General features: G+C 63.0%; 1 protein-coding gene across 1 annotated transcript in view; it reads right to left on the bottom strand.

Moving 5' to 3' along the window:
• Positions 1 to 3,022: 3,022 nt before the first annotated feature.
• The window catches only part of GRINA (glutamate ionotropic receptor NMDA type subunit associated protein 1), a 22,781-nt gene continuing 7,211 nt past the window's right edge, over positions 3,023 to 18,592 (bottom strand). The window contains exons 3-7 of the mRNA XM_054060549.1: positions 12,441 to 12,553; positions 8,859 to 9,059; positions 8,637 to 8,765; positions 5,275 to 5,418; positions 3,023 to 3,561 (exon numbers count right to left, since the gene is read on the bottom strand). Of these exons, the coding sequence (XP_053916524.1) occupies positions 3,412 to 3,561; positions 5,275 to 5,418; positions 8,637 to 8,765; positions 8,859 to 9,059; positions 12,441 to 12,553 (737 nt within the window). The 3' untranslated portion in view covers positions 3,023 to 3,411. The remainder of the gene's footprint in view (positions 3,562 to 5,274; positions 5,419 to 8,636; positions 8,766 to 8,858; positions 9,060 to 12,440; positions 12,554 to 18,592) is intronic.

Consider the following 18,592-nt stretch of genomic DNA (forward strand, 5'->3'; position numbering starts at 1 on the left):
AACCATTCCTCGACCCGGATGTGCCGTGCCGAGGCGTTGGGCCCTCCCGTGATCCCGGCGGTGCCTCGGCTGCGACTCCCGCCGTGCAGCACGGACGCTGCGGCCCTGCATTTAATTGTCCACGGGTTTTATCGTCCCGGGGGTCTCCTTCTTCCAAGAGTTTCACTGTCGCGTGAGTTTGATTGTTCTAGAGTTTCATTGTCCCAAGGGTTTCGTTGTCCCAAGGGATTCGTTGTCCCAAGGGTTTCATTGTCCCAAGGGATTTGAAACCAGGACAAATTTCAGCTCAAAACCGTTCCCCTCGTCCCATCCCTGCACTCCCTGATCCAGAGCCCCTCCCCAGCTGTCCTGGAGCCCCTTTCCCTGCTGGAAGCTGCTCTGAGGTCTCCCCGGAGCCTTCTCTTCTCCAGGCTGGACAGCCCCAGTTCTCCCAGCCTGGCCTTGGATGGGAGGTTCTGCAGCCCTCGGATCACCTCCGTGGCCTCCTCTGGACTCGCTCCATCAGCTCCATTTCCTCCCTGTGCTGAGGACCCCAGAACTGAACACAGAGCAGAGGGGACAATCCCCTCCCTCCGCGCCGGCCACGCGGCTTTGGGCGCAGCCCAGGACAGGGGTGGTTTCTGGTCTCTGAGCGCACGTTGACAGCTCCTGTGGAGCTTCTCCTCCACCACCCGAGTCCTTCTCCTCAGTGCTGCTCTCCGTCCATTCTTTGCTCAGCTTGGATTTGTCCGGGATCGCCGCGACCCCGGGGCAGGACTTTGCCCGTGGCCTTGTTGCACCTCATGAGGTTCACGCAGTCCCGGCTCTCCGGCCTGTGCCGGTCCCTCTGGATCCATCCCTTCCCTCTGGATGCATCCATTCCCTCCGGATCCATCCCTTCCCTCTGGATCCATCCCTTCCCTCTGGATCCACCCCTTCCCTCTGGATGCATCCCTTCCCTCTGGATCCATCCCTTCCCTCTGGATCCATCCCTTCCCTCTGGATGCATCCCTTCCCTCTGGATGCATCCCGATGCGCTGCTGGAAGAGGATGCAGCTGAGGTGAGGGAAACTGCAGGTTGATGAGAAGCTCGAGACGAGCCGGCGACGCGCACTCACAGCCCGGAAGGCCAATGGTGTCCTGGGCTGCATCCAAAGCAGCGCGGCCAGCAGGGATGGAGGGGATTCTGCCCCTCTGTTTCTCTCTTGGGAGACCTCATCTGGAATCCTGTGTCCAGTTCTGGAATCCTGAACAGAAGAAGGAGATGGAGCTGTTGGAACAGGTCCAGAGGAGGCCACAAGGATGATGGGAGGGCTGGAGCACCTTCCACACGAGGACAGGCTGAGAGAGTTGGGGTTGTTCAGCTGGAGAAGAGAAGGCTCCGAGATCTTATAGTGACCTTCCAGTACCTGAAGGGGCTCCGGGAGAGCTGGAGAGGGGCTGTTCATAAAGGCTCGTGGGGATGGGATGAGGGGGAATGGGGATGAACTGGAGAGGGGCAGATATAGACTGGACATGAGGGAGAACTCCTTCACCATGAGAGTGGTGAGACAGTGGAACAGGTTGCCCGGGGAAGTTGTGTCTGCCCCATCCCTGGAGGTGTTCAAGGCCAGGTTGGACGGGGCCTTGGTCAGCCTGATTTGGTGGGATGTCCCTGCCCATGGCAGAGGGTTTGGAACTAAATGATCTTTAAGGTCCCTTCCAACTGTTCTACGATTCCATGGAAACACCACCCGCGGCCATTGGGCGCCGTCTCGGGGGGCTTTGAACCGGATGGGCTCAGTGGGGCCGGGAGACGGCAGCTCCTGCGCCTCCGCTCTGCTGCGGCCTCTCCCGCCTCCAATGGGATCATCCACGCTCAGGATCTCCCCGGATGGATACGGCGTTCCCCATCCACATAACCCTGGAATGGTTTGGGCTGGAAGGGGCCTCAAAGCCCACCCAATCCCACCCCTCCCGCTGGATCGGCGCTCCGAGTCCCATCCGAGTGGCCTCGAACCCCTCCAGGGACGGAGCAGCCACGGCTCCTCTGGACTCCGGCAGTTCCGGGTGTCCCTGGATTCCAGGAGACTCAGTATCCATCTTACACCGATCCCAGTCCCTCCGGTATCCGTCGCTCCTCTCTCTTCCCGCCTCCCCCGGATCTCAAACACTTTTCCGCTGCCCCAAGTGCCTCGGATTTGATTCCCGGGCAAAAGGGAGAAGGGATTCCCAGGATAACCCCTGCGCGGAAGCGCCTCAGATTCCAGAGCTGCGTCCCACGGGGGCTCCTTTGGCGCAGGACTCGCGTCTCCCGGCCTTCCCCCCTGGAATTCGGTTCCCGCTGTCCATTTGAGTTTAAATCGGTAAATCCTGGGGATTTCTGGTTGCGGCGGAACAGGAGCCGGGACACGGCCCAGGTGGGAAGGAAGGGCAATGGCATCCGGGCTCGGATCGGCCCTGGAGTGGCCGTCAGAGCAGGGGTGGGATCAGCACCCCCTGCACTCAGCACCTCGAATCCGGGTTCAGTCCTGGGCCCTTCGCTCCAAGGAACACCCGGAGGGTCGGGAGCGCGTGTGGAGAAGGGAACGGTGCCGGGAAGGGCCAGGGGAGGGTCAGACCGGAGACGGGGAACGATTCCTCCATGGAATGAGCGGGGAAGGCCTGGCAGAGGCTGCCCAGGGCAGGGGGGAATGGAGGGCTTTGGATCCACGCGGATGTGGTGCTCAGGGACGCGGCTCCGTGATGGATTAACATCGGACTCAGCGGTGTTGAAGGTCTTCTCCAACCTCGATGCTTCCACGATTCCTAAAGATGAGGAAGGATTTCTTCACGCTGAGGGCGTTGAGGTTTGTCCCGATCCGCAGCGGCTGCTCCATCCCTGCGGGAATTCCAGGCCGGGTCGGATGGGGTTTGGAGCCCCGGATCCAGCGGGAGGTGTCTCTGCCCATGGCAGGAGTGGGACTGGGTGGGCTTTGAGGGCCCTTCCAGCGGGAACGGTGCCATCATTCCACGCTTCCCCCATTCCCGAAGGTCCCGAAGCGCATCCAAGCGAGCGGAGCGGCGCTGAGGACAGAGCCGGAGCTTTATTAACTGCAGGAGCCACGGAACGGGGCGCGAGCGGAGCCTCGGCCGCGTGGGGAGGGGGGGATCCGGGCCCTGGGAATGGGGCTCTGGAAGCGGGGACCCCCCCTTGGGATCGGGGATCCGGGCGGGGAGCGCGTGCGCACGGGGATGGGGGACCCAGGGGGGGACGGGGGCCCCGGGAGCCGCGGGAAACCGGGACCAAAGAAACCGTAACGGGGGGAAACCGACGAGAACGGGGACGGAGAAGGCGTCGGGAATGGGGGAGACGGGAAAAGGGGGGTGAGGGAAAAGGGGGGAGAGGGGAAAAGGGGGGAGAGGGAAAAGGGGGGCGAGGGAAAAGGGGTGCGAGGGCCGGGGGGGGCGCCGCTACTCCTTGGCGCGGCCGATGATCGCCAGGACGTAGAGGAAGATGTTGACGATGTCCGTGTAGAGGTTGAGAGCGGCGAAGATGTATTCCTCGGGGCTGAGCGCCAGCTGCTTGTTTCCCAGGATCAGCTGCGTATCCACGGCCAGGAACTGCCGGAAAAGGCCGTGGGAGACGGGCGGCAAAGCCACCGCCCCACGGCCGCCCCACGGCTGCCCCACGGCCGCCCCACAAGGGGGATCTCTGCCCCATATCCCATAGCCGGAGCATCCCGGGGTGCGGGAAATGGCTCGGATCCCACCCTGGGGAAGGGGGATTGGATCCCAATGGGAGGAGGGAGGGAAGCGGGGATCCCCCCAACAGGGAAAAAGGGGGGGCAGCACCCCTCTGCCCCATGGCTGCCCCACAAGTGGGCTCCCTGCCCCACAACTGGGATCTCTGCCCCATATCCTGTTGCTGGAGCATCCGGGATGCAGCGGATGGCTCGGATCCCATCCCGGGAAAAGCGGATTGGATCCCAACGGGAGAAGGGAGGGAAAGGGGGATCCCCCCAACAGGGAAAAAGGGGGGCAGCACCCTCTGCCCCACAGCTGCCCCACAAATGGGTTCACTGCCCTTATATCCCATAGCCGGAGCGTCCTGGGATGCAGTGGACGGCTCGGATCCAACCCGGGGAAAGCGGATTGGATCCCAATGGGAAAAGGGAGGAAAGTGGGGATCCCCCCAACAGGGAAAAAGGGGGGCAGCACCCTCTGCCCCACGGCTGCCCCACAACCACGATCTCTGCCCCACATCCCGTAGCCTGAGCATCCCGGGGTGCGGCAAACGGCTCGGATCCCATCCCGGGGAAAGCGGATTGGATCCCAATGGGAGAAGGGAGGGAAGAAGGGATCACCCCAACAGGGAAAAAGGGGGGGCAGCACCCTCTGCCCCACAGCTGCCCCACGGCTGCCCCACAAGTGGGATCTCTGCCCCACATCCCATAGCCGGAGCATCCCGGGGTGCGGCAAACAGCTCGGATCCCATCCCGGGGAAAGCGGATTGGATCCCGATGGGAGGAGGGAGGGAAGCGGGGATCCCCCCAACAGGGAAAAAGGGGGGCAGCACCCTCTGCCCCACAGCTGCCCCACGGCTGCCCCACAACCACGATCTCTGCCCCACATCCCGTAGCCGGAGCATCCCGGGGTGTGGGAAACGGCTCGGATCCCATCCCGGGGAAAGTGGATTGGATCCCAATGGGAGAAGGGAGAAAAGTGGGGATCCCCCCAACAGGGAAAAAGGGGGGCACCACCCCTCTGCCCCACGGCTGCCCCACAAGTGGGTTCGCTGCCCCACATCCCATAGCCGGAGCATCAGGGATGCAGTGGACGGCTCGGATCCCATCCCGGGGAAAAGCGGATTGGATCCCAACGGGAGAAGGGAGGGAAGCGGGGATCCCCCCAGCAGGGAAAAGGGGGGGCAGCACCCTCTGCCCCACAGCTGCCCCACGGCTGCCCCACAAGTGGGATCTCTGCCCCACATCCCGTAGCCGGAGCATCCAGGGATGCAGCGGACGGTTCAGATCCCATCCCGGGGAAAGCGGATTGGATCCCAATGGGAAAAGGGAGGGAAGCGGGGATCCCCCCAACGGGGAAAAAGGGGGGCAGCACCCCTCTGCCCCACAGCTGCCCCACAAGTGGGTTCGCTGCCCCACATCCCATAGCCGGAGCATCAGGGATGCAGCGGACGGCTCGGATCCCACCCTGGGGAAGGGGGATTGGATCCCAACCGGAGGAGGGAGGGAAGTGGGGATCCCCCCAGCAGGAAAAAGGGGGGCGATAGGGAAGGGGGGACCCCCGCCGGGGCGAGGGGGGACCCCGACTTACGCAGGTGAAGAGCAGCGCTCCCAGGGAGGCGTAGATGATGTCGAGGATGCGGTTGCGGATGAAGATGCAGAGGATGGAGAAGAGGATGAGGACCACGAGGCAGACGAGGAGGACTCCGCGGCACGAGGTGAAATCGTACTTGGTCTGAGGGGGAGGCCGTGAGGGGGACCCCCAAACGGGGGGGACCCCAAAATGGGGGGGGGGGCCGAGAGGGAGAGGCCGTGAGGGGGACCCCAAAACGGGGGGGGGACCCCAAAAGGGGGGGGGGGCCGAGAGGGAGGGGGGGAACCGAGAGGGAGAGGCCATGAGGGGGACCCCAAAATGGGGGGGGGGCCGAGAGGGAGGGGGGGAACCCCAAAAGGGGGGGGACACACCCCAAAAGGGAGGGGGGGACCCAAGAGGGAGGGGGGGGCTGAGAGGGAGAGGGGGACCCGAGAGGGAGGGGGGGACTCCAAAATGGGGGGGGGGGCCCGAGAGGGAGAGGCCGTGAGGGGGACCCCAAAACGGGGGGGGGACCCCAAAAGGGGGGGGGGGCCGACCGGGGGGGGGGGCGCCGAGAGGGGGGGGGGGCCCCGAGAGGGAGGGGGTGACCCCAAAACGGGGGGGGGGACCCCAAAAGGGGGGGGGGGCCGAGAGGGAGGGGGGGCGCTGAGAGGGAGAGAGAAGAACCCCAATAGGGAGGGGGGAACCCCCAAAGGGAGGGGGGGGCCCAAAATGGGAGAGGGGGACCCCAAAAGGGAGGGGGGGACCCCAAGAGGGAGGGGGGGGCCGAGAGGGAGAGGGGGGAACCCCAAAAGGGAGGGGGGGGCCCAAAAGGGAGAGGGGGACCCCGAGAGGGAGAGTGGGGGCCCCAAAAGGGAGGGGGGACCCCAAAAGGGAGGGGGGGGCCCGAGAGGGAGGGGGGGACCCCAAGAGGGAGAGGCTGTGAGGGGGACCCCAAAAGGGAGTGGGGGACCCCAAAGGGGTGGGGGGGCCCGAGAGGGAGGGGGGACCCCAAAAGAGAGGGGGGGACCCGAGAGGGAGGGGCCGTGAGGGGGACCCCAAAAGGGAGGGGGACCCCAAGAGTGAGGGGGGGGGACTCCAAAAGGGAGGAGGGGGCCCCAAGAGGGAGGGGGAGGCCGAGAGGGAGGGGGGGGACCCCAAGAGGGAGAGGGAAGAACCCCAAAAGGGAGGGGGGACCCCAAAAGGGAGGGGGGGGACCCCAAGAGGGATGTTGGACCCTAAAAGGGAGAGAGGGTCCCTGGGATGGGGAAGGGAGTGGGGGGACCCCAAGAGGGGAGGGACACCCCAAAAGGGAGAGGGGGTCCCCAAGAGGGATGTGAGACCCCAAAAGGGAAAGGGGGTCCCCGGAATGGGGCAGGGACTGGGGGGACCCCAAGAGGGCGGGACACCTCGAAAGGGAGAGGGGGGTCCCCGGGATAAGGAAGGGACTGGGGGGACCCCAAGAGGGATGTGAGACCCCAAAAGGGAGAGGGGGGTCCCCAGGACAAGGCAGGGGGTGGGGGGACCCCAGGAGGGAGGTGGGACCCCAAAAGTGAGAGCGGTCCCCGGGATGGGGAAGGGACTGGGGGGACCCCAAGAGGGGGGGGACACCCCAAAAGGGAGAGGGGGGACCCCAAGAGGGAGGTGGGACCACAAAAGGGAGAAGGGGGTCCCCAAGAGGGATGTGGGACCCCAAAAGGGAGAGGGGGGACCCCAAGAGGGGGGGGACACCCCGAAAGGGAGAGGGGAGACCTCAAGAGGGAGAGAGGGTCCCCAGGACAGGGCAGGGACTGGGGGGACCCCAAGAGGGATGTGAGACCCCAAAAGGGAGAGGGGGGTCCCCAGGACAAGGCAGGGAGTGGGGGGACCCCAAGAGGGAGGTGGGACCCCAAAAGGGAAAGAGGTTCCCCGGAATGGGGCAGGGACTGGGGGGACCCCAAAAAGGATGTGGGAACCCAAAAGGGAGTGGGGGGACCCCAAGAGGAGGGGGACACCCCAAAAGGGAGAGGGGGGGTCCCCAAGAGGGATGTGGGACCCCAAAAGGGAGGGGGGGACCCCAAGATGGAGGTGGGACCCCAAAAGGGAGAAGAGGGTCCCCAAGATGGATGTGGGACCCCAAAAGGGAGTGGGGGGACCCCAAGAAGGAGGTGGGACCCCAAAAGGGAGAAGAGGGTCCCCAAGATGGATGTGGGACCCCAAAAGGGAGTGGGGGGACCCCAAGAAGGAGGTGGGACCCCAAAAGGGAGAGGGGGGACCCCAAGGAGGGGGACACCCCAAAAGGTAGAGGGGGTCCCCAAGAGGGATGTGGGACCCCAAAAGGGAGAAGGGGGTCCCCAAGATGGAGGTGGGACCCCAAAAGGGAGTGGGGGGACCCCAAGAGGGATGTTGGACCCTAAAAGGGAGAGGAGGTCCCTGGGATGGGGCAGGGACTGGGGGGACCCCAAGAGGGGGGGACACCCCAAAAGGGAGTGGGGGGACCCCAAGAGGGAGGTGGGACCCCAAAAGGGAAAGGGGTTCCCCGGAATGGGGCAGGGACTGGGGGGACCCCAAAAAGGATGTGGGACCCCAAAAGGGAGAGGGAGGTCCCCAGGATAGGGAAGGGACTGGGGGGACCCCAAGAGGGCGGGACACCCCGAAAGGGAGAGGGGTCCCCAAGAGGGATGTGAGACCCCAAAAGGGAGTGGGGGGACCCCAAGATGGAGGTGGGACCCCAAAAGGGAGAGGGGGGACCCCAAGGAGGGGGGGGACCCCAAAAGGGAGAAGGGGGTCCCCAAGAGGGAGGTGGGACCCCAAAAGGGAGAAGGGGGTCCCCAAGATGGAGGTGGGACCCCAAAAGGGAGAGGGGGGACCCCAAGGAGAGGGACACCCCAAAAGGGAGAGGGGGTCCCCAAGAGGGATGTGGGACCCCAAAAGGGAGAGGGGGTCCCCAGGATAGGGAAGGGACTGGGGGGACCCCAAGAGGGGGGGACACCCCAAAAGGGAGAGGAGGTCCCCGGGACGGGGCAGGGACTGGGGGGACCCCAAGAGGGGCAGACACCCCAGAAGGGAGAGGGGGGTCCCCAAGAGGGAGGTGGGACCCCAAAAGGGAAAAGGGGGTCCCCAAGATGGAGGTGGGACCCCAAAAGGGAGTGGGGGGACCCCAAGGAGGGGGACACTCCAAAAGGTAGAGGGGGTCCCCAAGAGGGATGTGGGACCCCAAAAGGGAGTGGGGGGACCCCAAGGAGGGGGACACCCCAAACGGGAGAGAGGGTCCCCGGGACAGGGCAGGGAGTGGGGGGACCCCAAGACGAGATGACACCCCAAAACGGAGAGGGGGTCCCCAAGAGGGAGGTGGGACCCCAAAAGGGAGTGGGGGTTCCCCGTAACGGGGCGTGGCCGACCTGGAGGGAGAAGACGACGACGGTGAAGCAGACGACGACGGTGATGCCGACGGCCATGATGACGGCGTCGGTGTGGTAGAAGCTGGCGATCATCCCCACCATGTAGGAGAGGCTGACGGTCAGCACGGACTGCGGAGAGAGCGCCCGCGTCACCGCGGTGTCCCCAGAGCCCCCCCAGAGCCCCCCCGGGAACCCCAACACCGCCCCCCCCCCGGCGCTTACCAAAGCCACCAAATTCCATGGGTGTTTGCGGCGGAAATCACCGCAGCAGCTGAGGACGATGAGGGAGATGAAGAAGACGGCGTAGGAGACGTAATAGGTCCAAACGTTGCGTTTGACGAAGCCTCTGACGCCGCCCACGAAGGTGAAGACGGCCACGAAGGCGAAGGTGACGCTGAGCTGGAGGCTGAGCACCAGGAAGACCTGCGGAGGAGGCCCCAAAGACCCCAACGATCCAACGGGACCACTGAGTCACAGCGGCACGGGGTGGAAGGGACCTCAAAAGATCATCCAACCCATCCTTGGGCACCTCCAGGGATGGGATCTGGGGGTTCAGGTGGACGTCAAGTTGGAATCATGGAACCATGAGATGGTTTTGGGGTGGAAGGGATCTCAAAGATCATCCAGTTCCATCCTGGCCATGAGATCATGGAACCATGAGATGGTTTGAGGTGGAAGGGACCTCAAAGGTCATCCAACCCATCCTTGGGCACCTCCAGGGATGGGATCTGGGGGTTCTGGTGGACATCAAGTTGGAATCATGGAACTATGAGATGGTTTGGGGTGAAAGGGATCTCAAAGATCATCCAACCCATCCTTGGGCACCTCCAGGGATGGGATCTGTGGGTTCTGGTGGACGTCAAGTTGGAATCATGGAACCATGAGATGGTTTGGGGTGGAAGGGACCTCAAAGCCCATCCAGTTCCATCCAAGCCATCCTTGGACACATCAAGGGATGGGATCTGAGGGTTCTGGGGGGCACCAGGTGAGAATCATGGAACCATGAGATGGTTTGAGGTGGAAGGGACCTCAAAGATAATCCAGATCCATCCTGGCCATGAAATCATGGAACCATGAGATGGTTTTGGGGTGGAAGGGATCTCAAAGATCATCCAGATCCATCCCGGCCATGAGCATGGACATCTCCCACCGGATCGGGGCCTGTGAGCCCCATCCAACCCATCCTTGGGCACCTCCAGGGATGGGATCTGGGGGTTCTGGGGGGCACCAAGGGAGAATCATGGAACCATGAGATGGTTTGGGGTGGAAGGGACCTCAAAGATCATCCAACCCATCCTTGGGCACCTCCAGGGATGGGATCTGGGGGTTCTGGTGGATGTCAAGTTGGAATCATGGAACCATGAGATGGTTTGGGGTGGAAGGGACCTCAAAGCCCATCCAGTTCCATCCCATCCAACCCATCCTTGGACACCTCCAGGGATGGGATCTGGGGGTTCTGGTGGACGTCAAGTTGGAATCATGGAACCATGAGATGGTTTGGGTTGGAAGGGACCTCAAAGCCCATCCAGTTCCATCCCACCCAACCCATCCTGGGACACCTCCAACATTCAATAGGATCATAGAAGGTTGGAAAAGACCTTTGAGATCATCGACCCAAATCGTACATAGAATCACAGAACCAAAGGTTGGAGAAGACCTCTTGGGCCATGGAGTCCCACCATCCCATCTGCCACTAAACATCTCCCTCAGACCTCATCTCCGGAGTCCTTCTCCCCCCCGGGATGGGGACCCCCCCCCCCGCGCAGCCTCCGCAGCGCCTCAGGAACCGTTCCGTGAAGAACTTCTCCCCAATACCCAGTCTGGACCTCACCTTGAGGCCATTCCCCAGCTGAGGCCTCCAATCCCCCCGTTGAGGTCCCCAACCCTCCAGTTGAGGTCCCCAAGTCCCAGCTGATGTCCCCAACCCCTCATTGAGGTCCCCAACTCTCCAGTTCAGGTCCCTAATCCTCCACTTGTGGTCCCCAACCAACAGTTGAGGTTCTCAAGTCCCAGTTGAGGTCCCCAAACCCCCCGTTGATGTCCCCAACCCCACAGTTGACGTCCCAATCCCCCAGTTGAGGTCCCCAACCTCCCAGTTGATGTCCCAACCCCTCAGTTGATGTCCCCAACTCTCCAGTTGAGGTCCCAACTGCCCAGTTGAGGTCCCCAACCAACAGTTGAGGTTCCTAAACCCCCAGTTGATGTCCCCAACCCCTCATTGAGGTCTCCAACTCTCCAGTTCAGGTCCCAACCCCCCAGTTGAGGTCCCCAACTCTCCAGTTGAGGTCCCCAACCAACAGTTGAGGTTCTCAAGTCCCAGTTGAGGTCTCCAAACCCCCAGTTGAGGTCCCAACCCCTCGTTGAGGTCCCTAATCCCCCCGTTGATGTCCCCAACTCTCCAGTTGAGGTCCCTAATCCTCCAGTTGAGGTCCCCAACCAACAGTTGAGGCCCCCAACTCTCCAGTTGAGGTCCCCAACCCCCCATTGAGGTCCCCAACCCCCCAGTTGAGGTCCCCAACTCTCCAGTTGATGTCCCCAATCCCCCCAGCTGAGGTCCCCAACTCTCCAGTTCAGGTCCCTAATCCTCCAGTTCAGGTCCCAACCCTCCAGTTGAGGTCCCCAACCAACAGTTGAGGTTCTCAAGTCCCAGTTGATGTTCCTAAACCCCCAGCTGACGTCCCCAATCCCTCAGTTGATGTCCCCAACCCTCCAGTTGAGGTCCCCAATCCTCCAGTTGAGGTCCCCAAGTCCCAGTTGATGTCCCCAACCCCTCATTGATGTCCCCAACTCTCCAGCTGAGGTCCCTAATCCTCCAGTTGTGGTCCCCAACCAACAGTTGAGGTTCTCAAGTCCCAGTTGAGGTTCCTAAACCCCCAGCTGATGTCCCCAATCCCTCAGTTGATGTCCCCAACCCTCCAGTTGAGGTCCCCAACCAACAGTTGAGGTTCCCAAGTCCCAGTTGAGGTTCCTAATCCCCCAGTTGAGGTCCCCAAACCCCCAGTTGAGGTCCCCAACCAACAGTTGAGGCCCCCAACTCTCCAGTTGAGGTCCCAAACCCTCAGTTGATATCCCCAACCCACCCATTGAGGTCTCCAACCCCCCAGTTGAGGCCCCCAACTCTCCAGTTGAGGTCCCAAACCCTCAGTTGATATCCCCAACCCACCCATTGAGGTCTCCAACCCCCCAGTTGAGGTCCCCACCTCTCCAGTTCAGGTCCCAACTGCCCAGTTGAGGTCCCCAACCAACATCTGAGGTTCCCATGTCCCAGTTGATGTTCCTAAACCCCCATCTGATGTCCCCAACCCTCCAGTTGAGGTCCCCAAGTCCCAGTTGATGTCCCCAACCCCTCATTGAGGTCCCCAACTCTCCAGTTGAGGTCCCCAATCCCCCCTGCTGAGGTCCCCAACCCCCCCAGTTGACATCCCCAATCCCCCAGTTGAGGTCCCCAACTCTCCAGTTGATGTCCCCAACCCCCCAGTTGAGGCCCCCACCCCCCAGTTGAGGTCCCCACCCCCCAGTTGAGGCCCCCAACCCCCCAGTTGAGGTCCCCCCACCCCCCGGTTGAGGCCCCCACCCCCCAGTTGAGGCCCCCCAACCCCACAGTTGAGGCCCCCACCCCCCCAGTTGAGGCCCCCACCCCCCGGTTGAGGCCCCCACCCCCCCAGTTGAGTCCCCCACCCCCAGTTGGGTCCCCCACCCCCCAGTTGAGTCCCCCACCCCCAGTTGAGGTCCCCGACCCCCCAGTTGAGATCCCCCACCCCCAGTTGGGTCCCCCACCCCCGTTGGGTCCCCGATGCGCCCCACCTTGCGGATGAAGGCCTGGCGGACGCTTTTGTCGTCCCAGTGGGCGCTGGGGAAGTCCTGATTGTCATAGTAGGAGGGGGGACCGTCCTCGTGGTACGCACTGTGCAGCGGCGCTGCCGGAGAAACACACGGATCGCAGCCGGCACCCCACGGAGCACAGCCATCGCCCCACGGAGCGCAGCCATCGCCCCACGGATCACAGCCATCGCCCCACGGATCGCATCCGACACCCCACGGATCGCATCCATCGCCCCACGGATCACAGCCATCGCCCCACGGATCACATCCATCGCCCCACGGATCGCAGCCGGCACCCCACGGATCACAGCCATCACCCCACGGATCGCATCCATCACCCCACGGATCACAGCCATCGCCCCACGGAGCGCATCCATCACCCCACGGATCGCATCCATCACCCCACGGAGCGCAGCCATCGCCCCACGGATCGCATCCATCACCCCACGGATCGCAGCCGGCACCCCACGGATCACAGCCATCACCCCACGGATCGCATCCATCACCCCACGGATCGCAGCCATCGCCCCACGGATCACAGCCATCGCCCCACGGAGCGCATCCATCACCCCACGGATCGCATCCATCACCCCACGGAGCGCAGCCATCGCCCCACGGATCGCATCCATCACCCCACGGATCGCATCCATCGCCCCACGGATCACAGCCATCGCCCCACAGAGCACATCCATCGCCCCACAGAGCGCATCCATCACCCCACGGATCACAGCCATCGCCCCACGGATCACAGCCATCCATCGCCCCACGGAGCGCAGCCATCGCCCCACGGATCGCATCCATCACCCCACGGAGCGCATCCATCGCCCCACGGAGCACAGCCGACACCCCACGGATCACATCCATCGCCCCACGGCATCGCATCCATCGCCCCACGGAGCGCATCCATCACCCCACGGATCGCATCCATCACCCCACGGAGCGCATCCATCGCCCCACGGAGCGCAGCCATCGCCCCACGGATCACAGCCATCACCCCACGGAGCGCATCCATCACCCCATGGATCACAGCCATCGCCCCACGGAGCACATCCATCACCCCACGGATCACAGCCATCGCCCCACGGAGCACATCCATCGCCCCACGGATCGCATCCATCATCCCACGGCATCGCATCCATCGCCCCACGGATCGCATCCATCACCCCACGGATCGCAGCCATCACCCCATGGATCGCATCCATCACCCCACGGAGCGCAGCCATCGCCCCACGGATCGCATCCATCGCCCCACGGATCACATCCATCACCCCACGGAGCGCAGCCATCGCCCCACGGATCGCATCCATCGCCCCACGGATCGCATCCATCGCCCCACGGATCACATCCATCACCCCACGGAGCGCATCCATCACCCCATGGATCGCATCCATCGCCCCACGGATCGCATCCATCGCCCCACGGAGCGCATCCATCACCCCATGGATCACAGCCATCGCCCCACGGATCGCATCCATCGCCCCACGGATCGCATCCATCGCCCCACGGAGCACATCCATCACCCCATGGATCACAGCCATCGCCCCACGGAGCGCATCCATCACCCCACGGATCACAGCCATCGCCCCACGGATCGCATCCATCGCCCCACGGAGCGCATCCATCGCCCCACGGATCACAGCCATCGCCCCACGGAGTGCATCCATCACCCCACGGATCGCATCCATCACCCCACAGCATCGCATCCATCACCCCACAGCATCGCATCCATCGCCCCATGGATCGCATCCATCGCCCCATGGATCGCATCCATCACCCCACGGATCGCATCCATCGCCCCACGGAGCGCATCCATCGCCCCACGGATCGCATCCATCGCCCCACGGATCGCAGCCATCGCCCCACGGATCGCATCCATCGCCCCACGGAGCGCATCCATCACCCCATGGATCACAGCCATCGCCCCACGGATCGCATCCATCGCCCCACGGATCGCATCCATCGCCCCACGGAGCACATCCATCACCCCACGGATCACAGCCATCGCCCCACGGAGCGCAGCCATCACTCCATGGATCGCATCCATCGCCCCACGGATCGCATCCATCGCCCCACGGAGCGCATCCATCGCCCCACGGATCACAGCCATCGCCCCACGGAGTGCATCCATCACCCCACGGATCGCATCCATCACCCCACAGCATCGCATCCATCACCCCACAGCATCGCATCCATCGCCCCATGGATCGCATCCATCGCCCCATGGATCGCATCCATCACCCCACGGATCGCATCCATCGCCCCACGGAGCGCATCCATCGCCCCACGGATCGCAGCCATCGCCCCACGGATCGCAGCCATCGCCCCACGGAGCGCATCCATCGCCCCACGGAGCGCATCCATCACCCCATGGATCACAGCCATCGCCCCACGGATCGCATCCATCGCCCCACGGATCGCATCCATCGCCCCACGGAGCACATCCATCACCCCACGGATCACAGCCATCGCCCCACGGAGCGCAGCCATCACTCCATGGATCGCATCCATCGCCCCACGGATCGCATCCATCGCCCCACGGAGCGCATCCATCGCCCCACGGATCACAGCCATCGCCCCACGGAGTGCATCCATCACCCCACGGATCGCATCCATCACCCCACAGCATCGCATCCATCACCCCACAGCATCGCATCCATCGCCCCATGGATCGCATCCATCGCCCCATGGATCGCATCCATCACCCCACGGATCGCATCCATCGCCCCACGGAGCGCATCCATCGCCCCACGGATCGCAGCCATCGCCCCACGGATCGCAGCCATCGCCCCACGGAGCGCATCCATCACCCCACGGAGCACATCCATCACCCCACGGAGCGCATCCATCACCCCACTGATCGCATCCATCGCCCCACGGATCACGTCCATCACCCCATGGATCACAGCCATCGCCCCACGGCATCGCATCCATCGCCCCACGGAGCGCATCCATCACCCCACGGAGCACATCCATCACCCCACGGAGCGCATCCATCGCCCCACGGATCACAGCCATCGCCCCACGGATCGCATCCGACACCCCACGGATCGCATCCATCGCCCCACGGATCGCAGCCATCGCCCCACGGAGCGCATCCATCACCCCACGGATCACAGCCATCGCCCCACGGAGTGCATCCATCACCCCACGGATCACAGCCATCACCCCACGGATCGCATCCATCGCCCCACGGATCGCATCCATCACCCCACAGCATCGCATCCATCGCCCCACGGATCGCATCCATCACCCCATGGATCGCATCCATCACCCCACAGCATCGCATCCATCGCCCCATGGATCGCATCCATCGCCCCACGGATCGCATCCATCACCCCACGGATCGCATCCATCGCCCCACGGAGCGCATCCATCGCCCCACGGATCGCAGCCATCGCCCCACGGATCACAGCCATCACCCCACGGATCACAGCCATCGCCCCACGGATCACAGCCATCGCCCCACAGATCGCAGCCATCACCCCACGGATCACAGCCATCGCCCCACGGAGCGCATCCATCACCCCACGGATCACATCCATCGCCCCACGGAGCGCATCCATCACCCCACTGATCGCATCCATCGCCCCACGGATCACGTCCATCACCCCATGGATCACAGCCATCGCCCCACGGCATCGCATCCATCGCCCCACGGATCACATCCATCACCCCATGGATCACATCCATCGCCCCACGGATCGCAGCCATCGCCCCACGGATCGCATCCATCGCCCCACGGATCACATCCATCACCCCATGGATCACATCCATCGCCCCACGGATCGCATCCATCGCCCCACGGATCGCATCCATCACCCCACGGATCGCATCCATCACCCCACGGATCACATCCATCGCCCCACGGATTGCAGCCATCACCCCACGGCATCACATCCATCACCCCACGGATCGCATCCATCGCCCCACGGCATCGCAACCATCACCCCATGGATCGCATCCATCACCCCACGGATCGCATCCATCACCCCACGGAGCGCATCCATCACCCCACGGATCGCATCCATCACCCCACGGATCGCATCCATCACCCCATGGATGTGGCTGAGATGGATTTGAGGGCTGAACCCCTTCTTGGGGGACCCCAAAACCGGGATTCCCATCAGCGTCCTTAAGGCTATGAGGGCCCCAGGTGGAACCCCATCGGCACATCCGTAGGGAAGGGAACCCATGGGTGCGTCTGGGATCGCTTTGGGGCTGAACCCCTTCTTGGGGGACCCCAAAACCGGGATTCCCACCAATGTCCTCAAGGCTATGAGGGCCCCAGGTGGGACCCCCCCGGCTCATCCGTAGAGAAGGGAACCCATGGGTGCGTCTGGGATCGCTTTGGGGCTGAACCCCTTCTTGGGGGACCCCAAAACCGGGATTCCCATCAGTGTCCTCAAGGATCCGAGGGCTCCAGGTGGAATCTCAGATCCTGGATCCACATCCGTAGGGAAGGGAACCCATGGGTGCATCTGGGATCGCTTTGGGGCTGAACCCCTTCTTGGTGGACCCCAAAACCGGGATTCCCACCAGCGTCCTTAAGGCTATGAGGACTGCAGGTGGAACCCCAGTGCCACATCCATAGGGAAGGGAACCCATGGGTGCGTCTGGGATCGCTTTGGGGCTGAACCCCTTCTTGGAGGACCCCAAAACCGCGATTCCCACCAATGTCCTTAAGGATCCAAAGGCCCCATGTGGAATCTCAGCTCATGGATCCATATGCAGAGGGAAGGGAACCCATGGATGTGGCTGAGATGGATTTGAGGGGCTGAACCCCTTCTTCGGGACCCCAAAACCGGGATTCCCATGTGTCCTCAAGGATCCGAGGGCTCCATGTGGAATCTCAGATCCTGGATCCACATCCGTAGGGAAGGGAACCCATGGGTGCATCTGGGATCGCTTTGGGGCTGAACCCCTTCTTGGTGGACCCCAAACCCGGGATTCCCACCAATGTCCTTAAGGCTATGAGGACTCCAGGTGGAACCCCATCGGCACATCCGTAGGGAAGGGAACCCATGGGTGTGTCTGGGATCGCTTTGGGGCTGAGTCTCTTCTTGGTGGACCCCAAAACCAGAATTCCCACCAATGTCCTTAAGGATATGAGGACTCCATGTGGAATCTCAGCTCCTGGATCCACATCCAGAGGGAAGGGAACCCATGGATGTGGCTGAGATGGATTTGAGGGGCTGAGTCCCTTCTTGGTGGACCCCAAAACCGTGATTCCCATCAGTGTCCTTAAGGCTATGAGGGCCCCAGGTGGAACCCCACCGGCACATCCAGAGGGAAGGGAACCCATGGGTGGGTCTGGGATTGCTTTGGGGGCCGAACCCCTTCTTGGGGGACCCCAAAACCGGGATTCCCATCAGCGTCCTCAAGGATCCGAGGGCTCCACATGGAATCCCAGATCCTGGATCCATATCCAGAGAGAAGGGAACCCATGGGTGTGTCTGAGATCACTTTGGGGCTGAACCCCTTCTTGGGGGACCCCAAAACCGCGATTCCCACCAATGTCCTTAAGGATATGAGGACTCCAGGTGGAATCCCAGATCCTGGATCCACATCCAGAGGGAATCCCAGTGCCACATCCAGAGGGAAGGGAACCCCTGGATGTGGCTGAGATGGATTTGAGGGGCTGAACCCCTTCTTCGGGACCCCAAAACCGGGATTCCCATGTGTCCTCAAGGATCCGAGGGCTCCATGTGGAATCTCAGATCCTGGATCCACATCCGTAGGGAAGGGAACCCATGGGTGCATCTGGGATCGCTTTGGGGCCGAACCCCTTCTTGGTGGACCCCAAACCCGGGATTCCCACCAATGTCCTTAAGGCTATGAGGACTCCAGGTGGAACCCCATCGGCACATCCGTAGGGAAGGGAACCCATGGGTGTGTCTGGGATCGCTTTGGGGCTGAGTCTCTTCTTGGTGGACCCCAAAACCAGAATTCCCACCAATGTCCTTAAGGATATGAGGACTCCATGTGGAATCTCAGCTCCTGGATCCACATCCAGAGGGAAGAGGCGCCCATAGGTGGGTCTGGGATCGCTTTGGGGCCGAACCCCTTCTTGGGGGACCCCAAAACCGCGATTCCCACCAGCGTCCTCAAGGCTATGAGGGCCCCAGGTGGGACCC

The sequence above is a fragment of the Cuculus canorus genome, chromosome 2, assembly GCF_017976375.1.
Source record: "Cuculus canorus isolate bCucCan1 chromosome 2, bCucCan1.pri, whole genome shotgun sequence".
Lineage (NCBI taxonomy): Eukaryota > Metazoa > Chordata > Aves > Cuculiformes > Cuculidae > Cuculus > Cuculus canorus.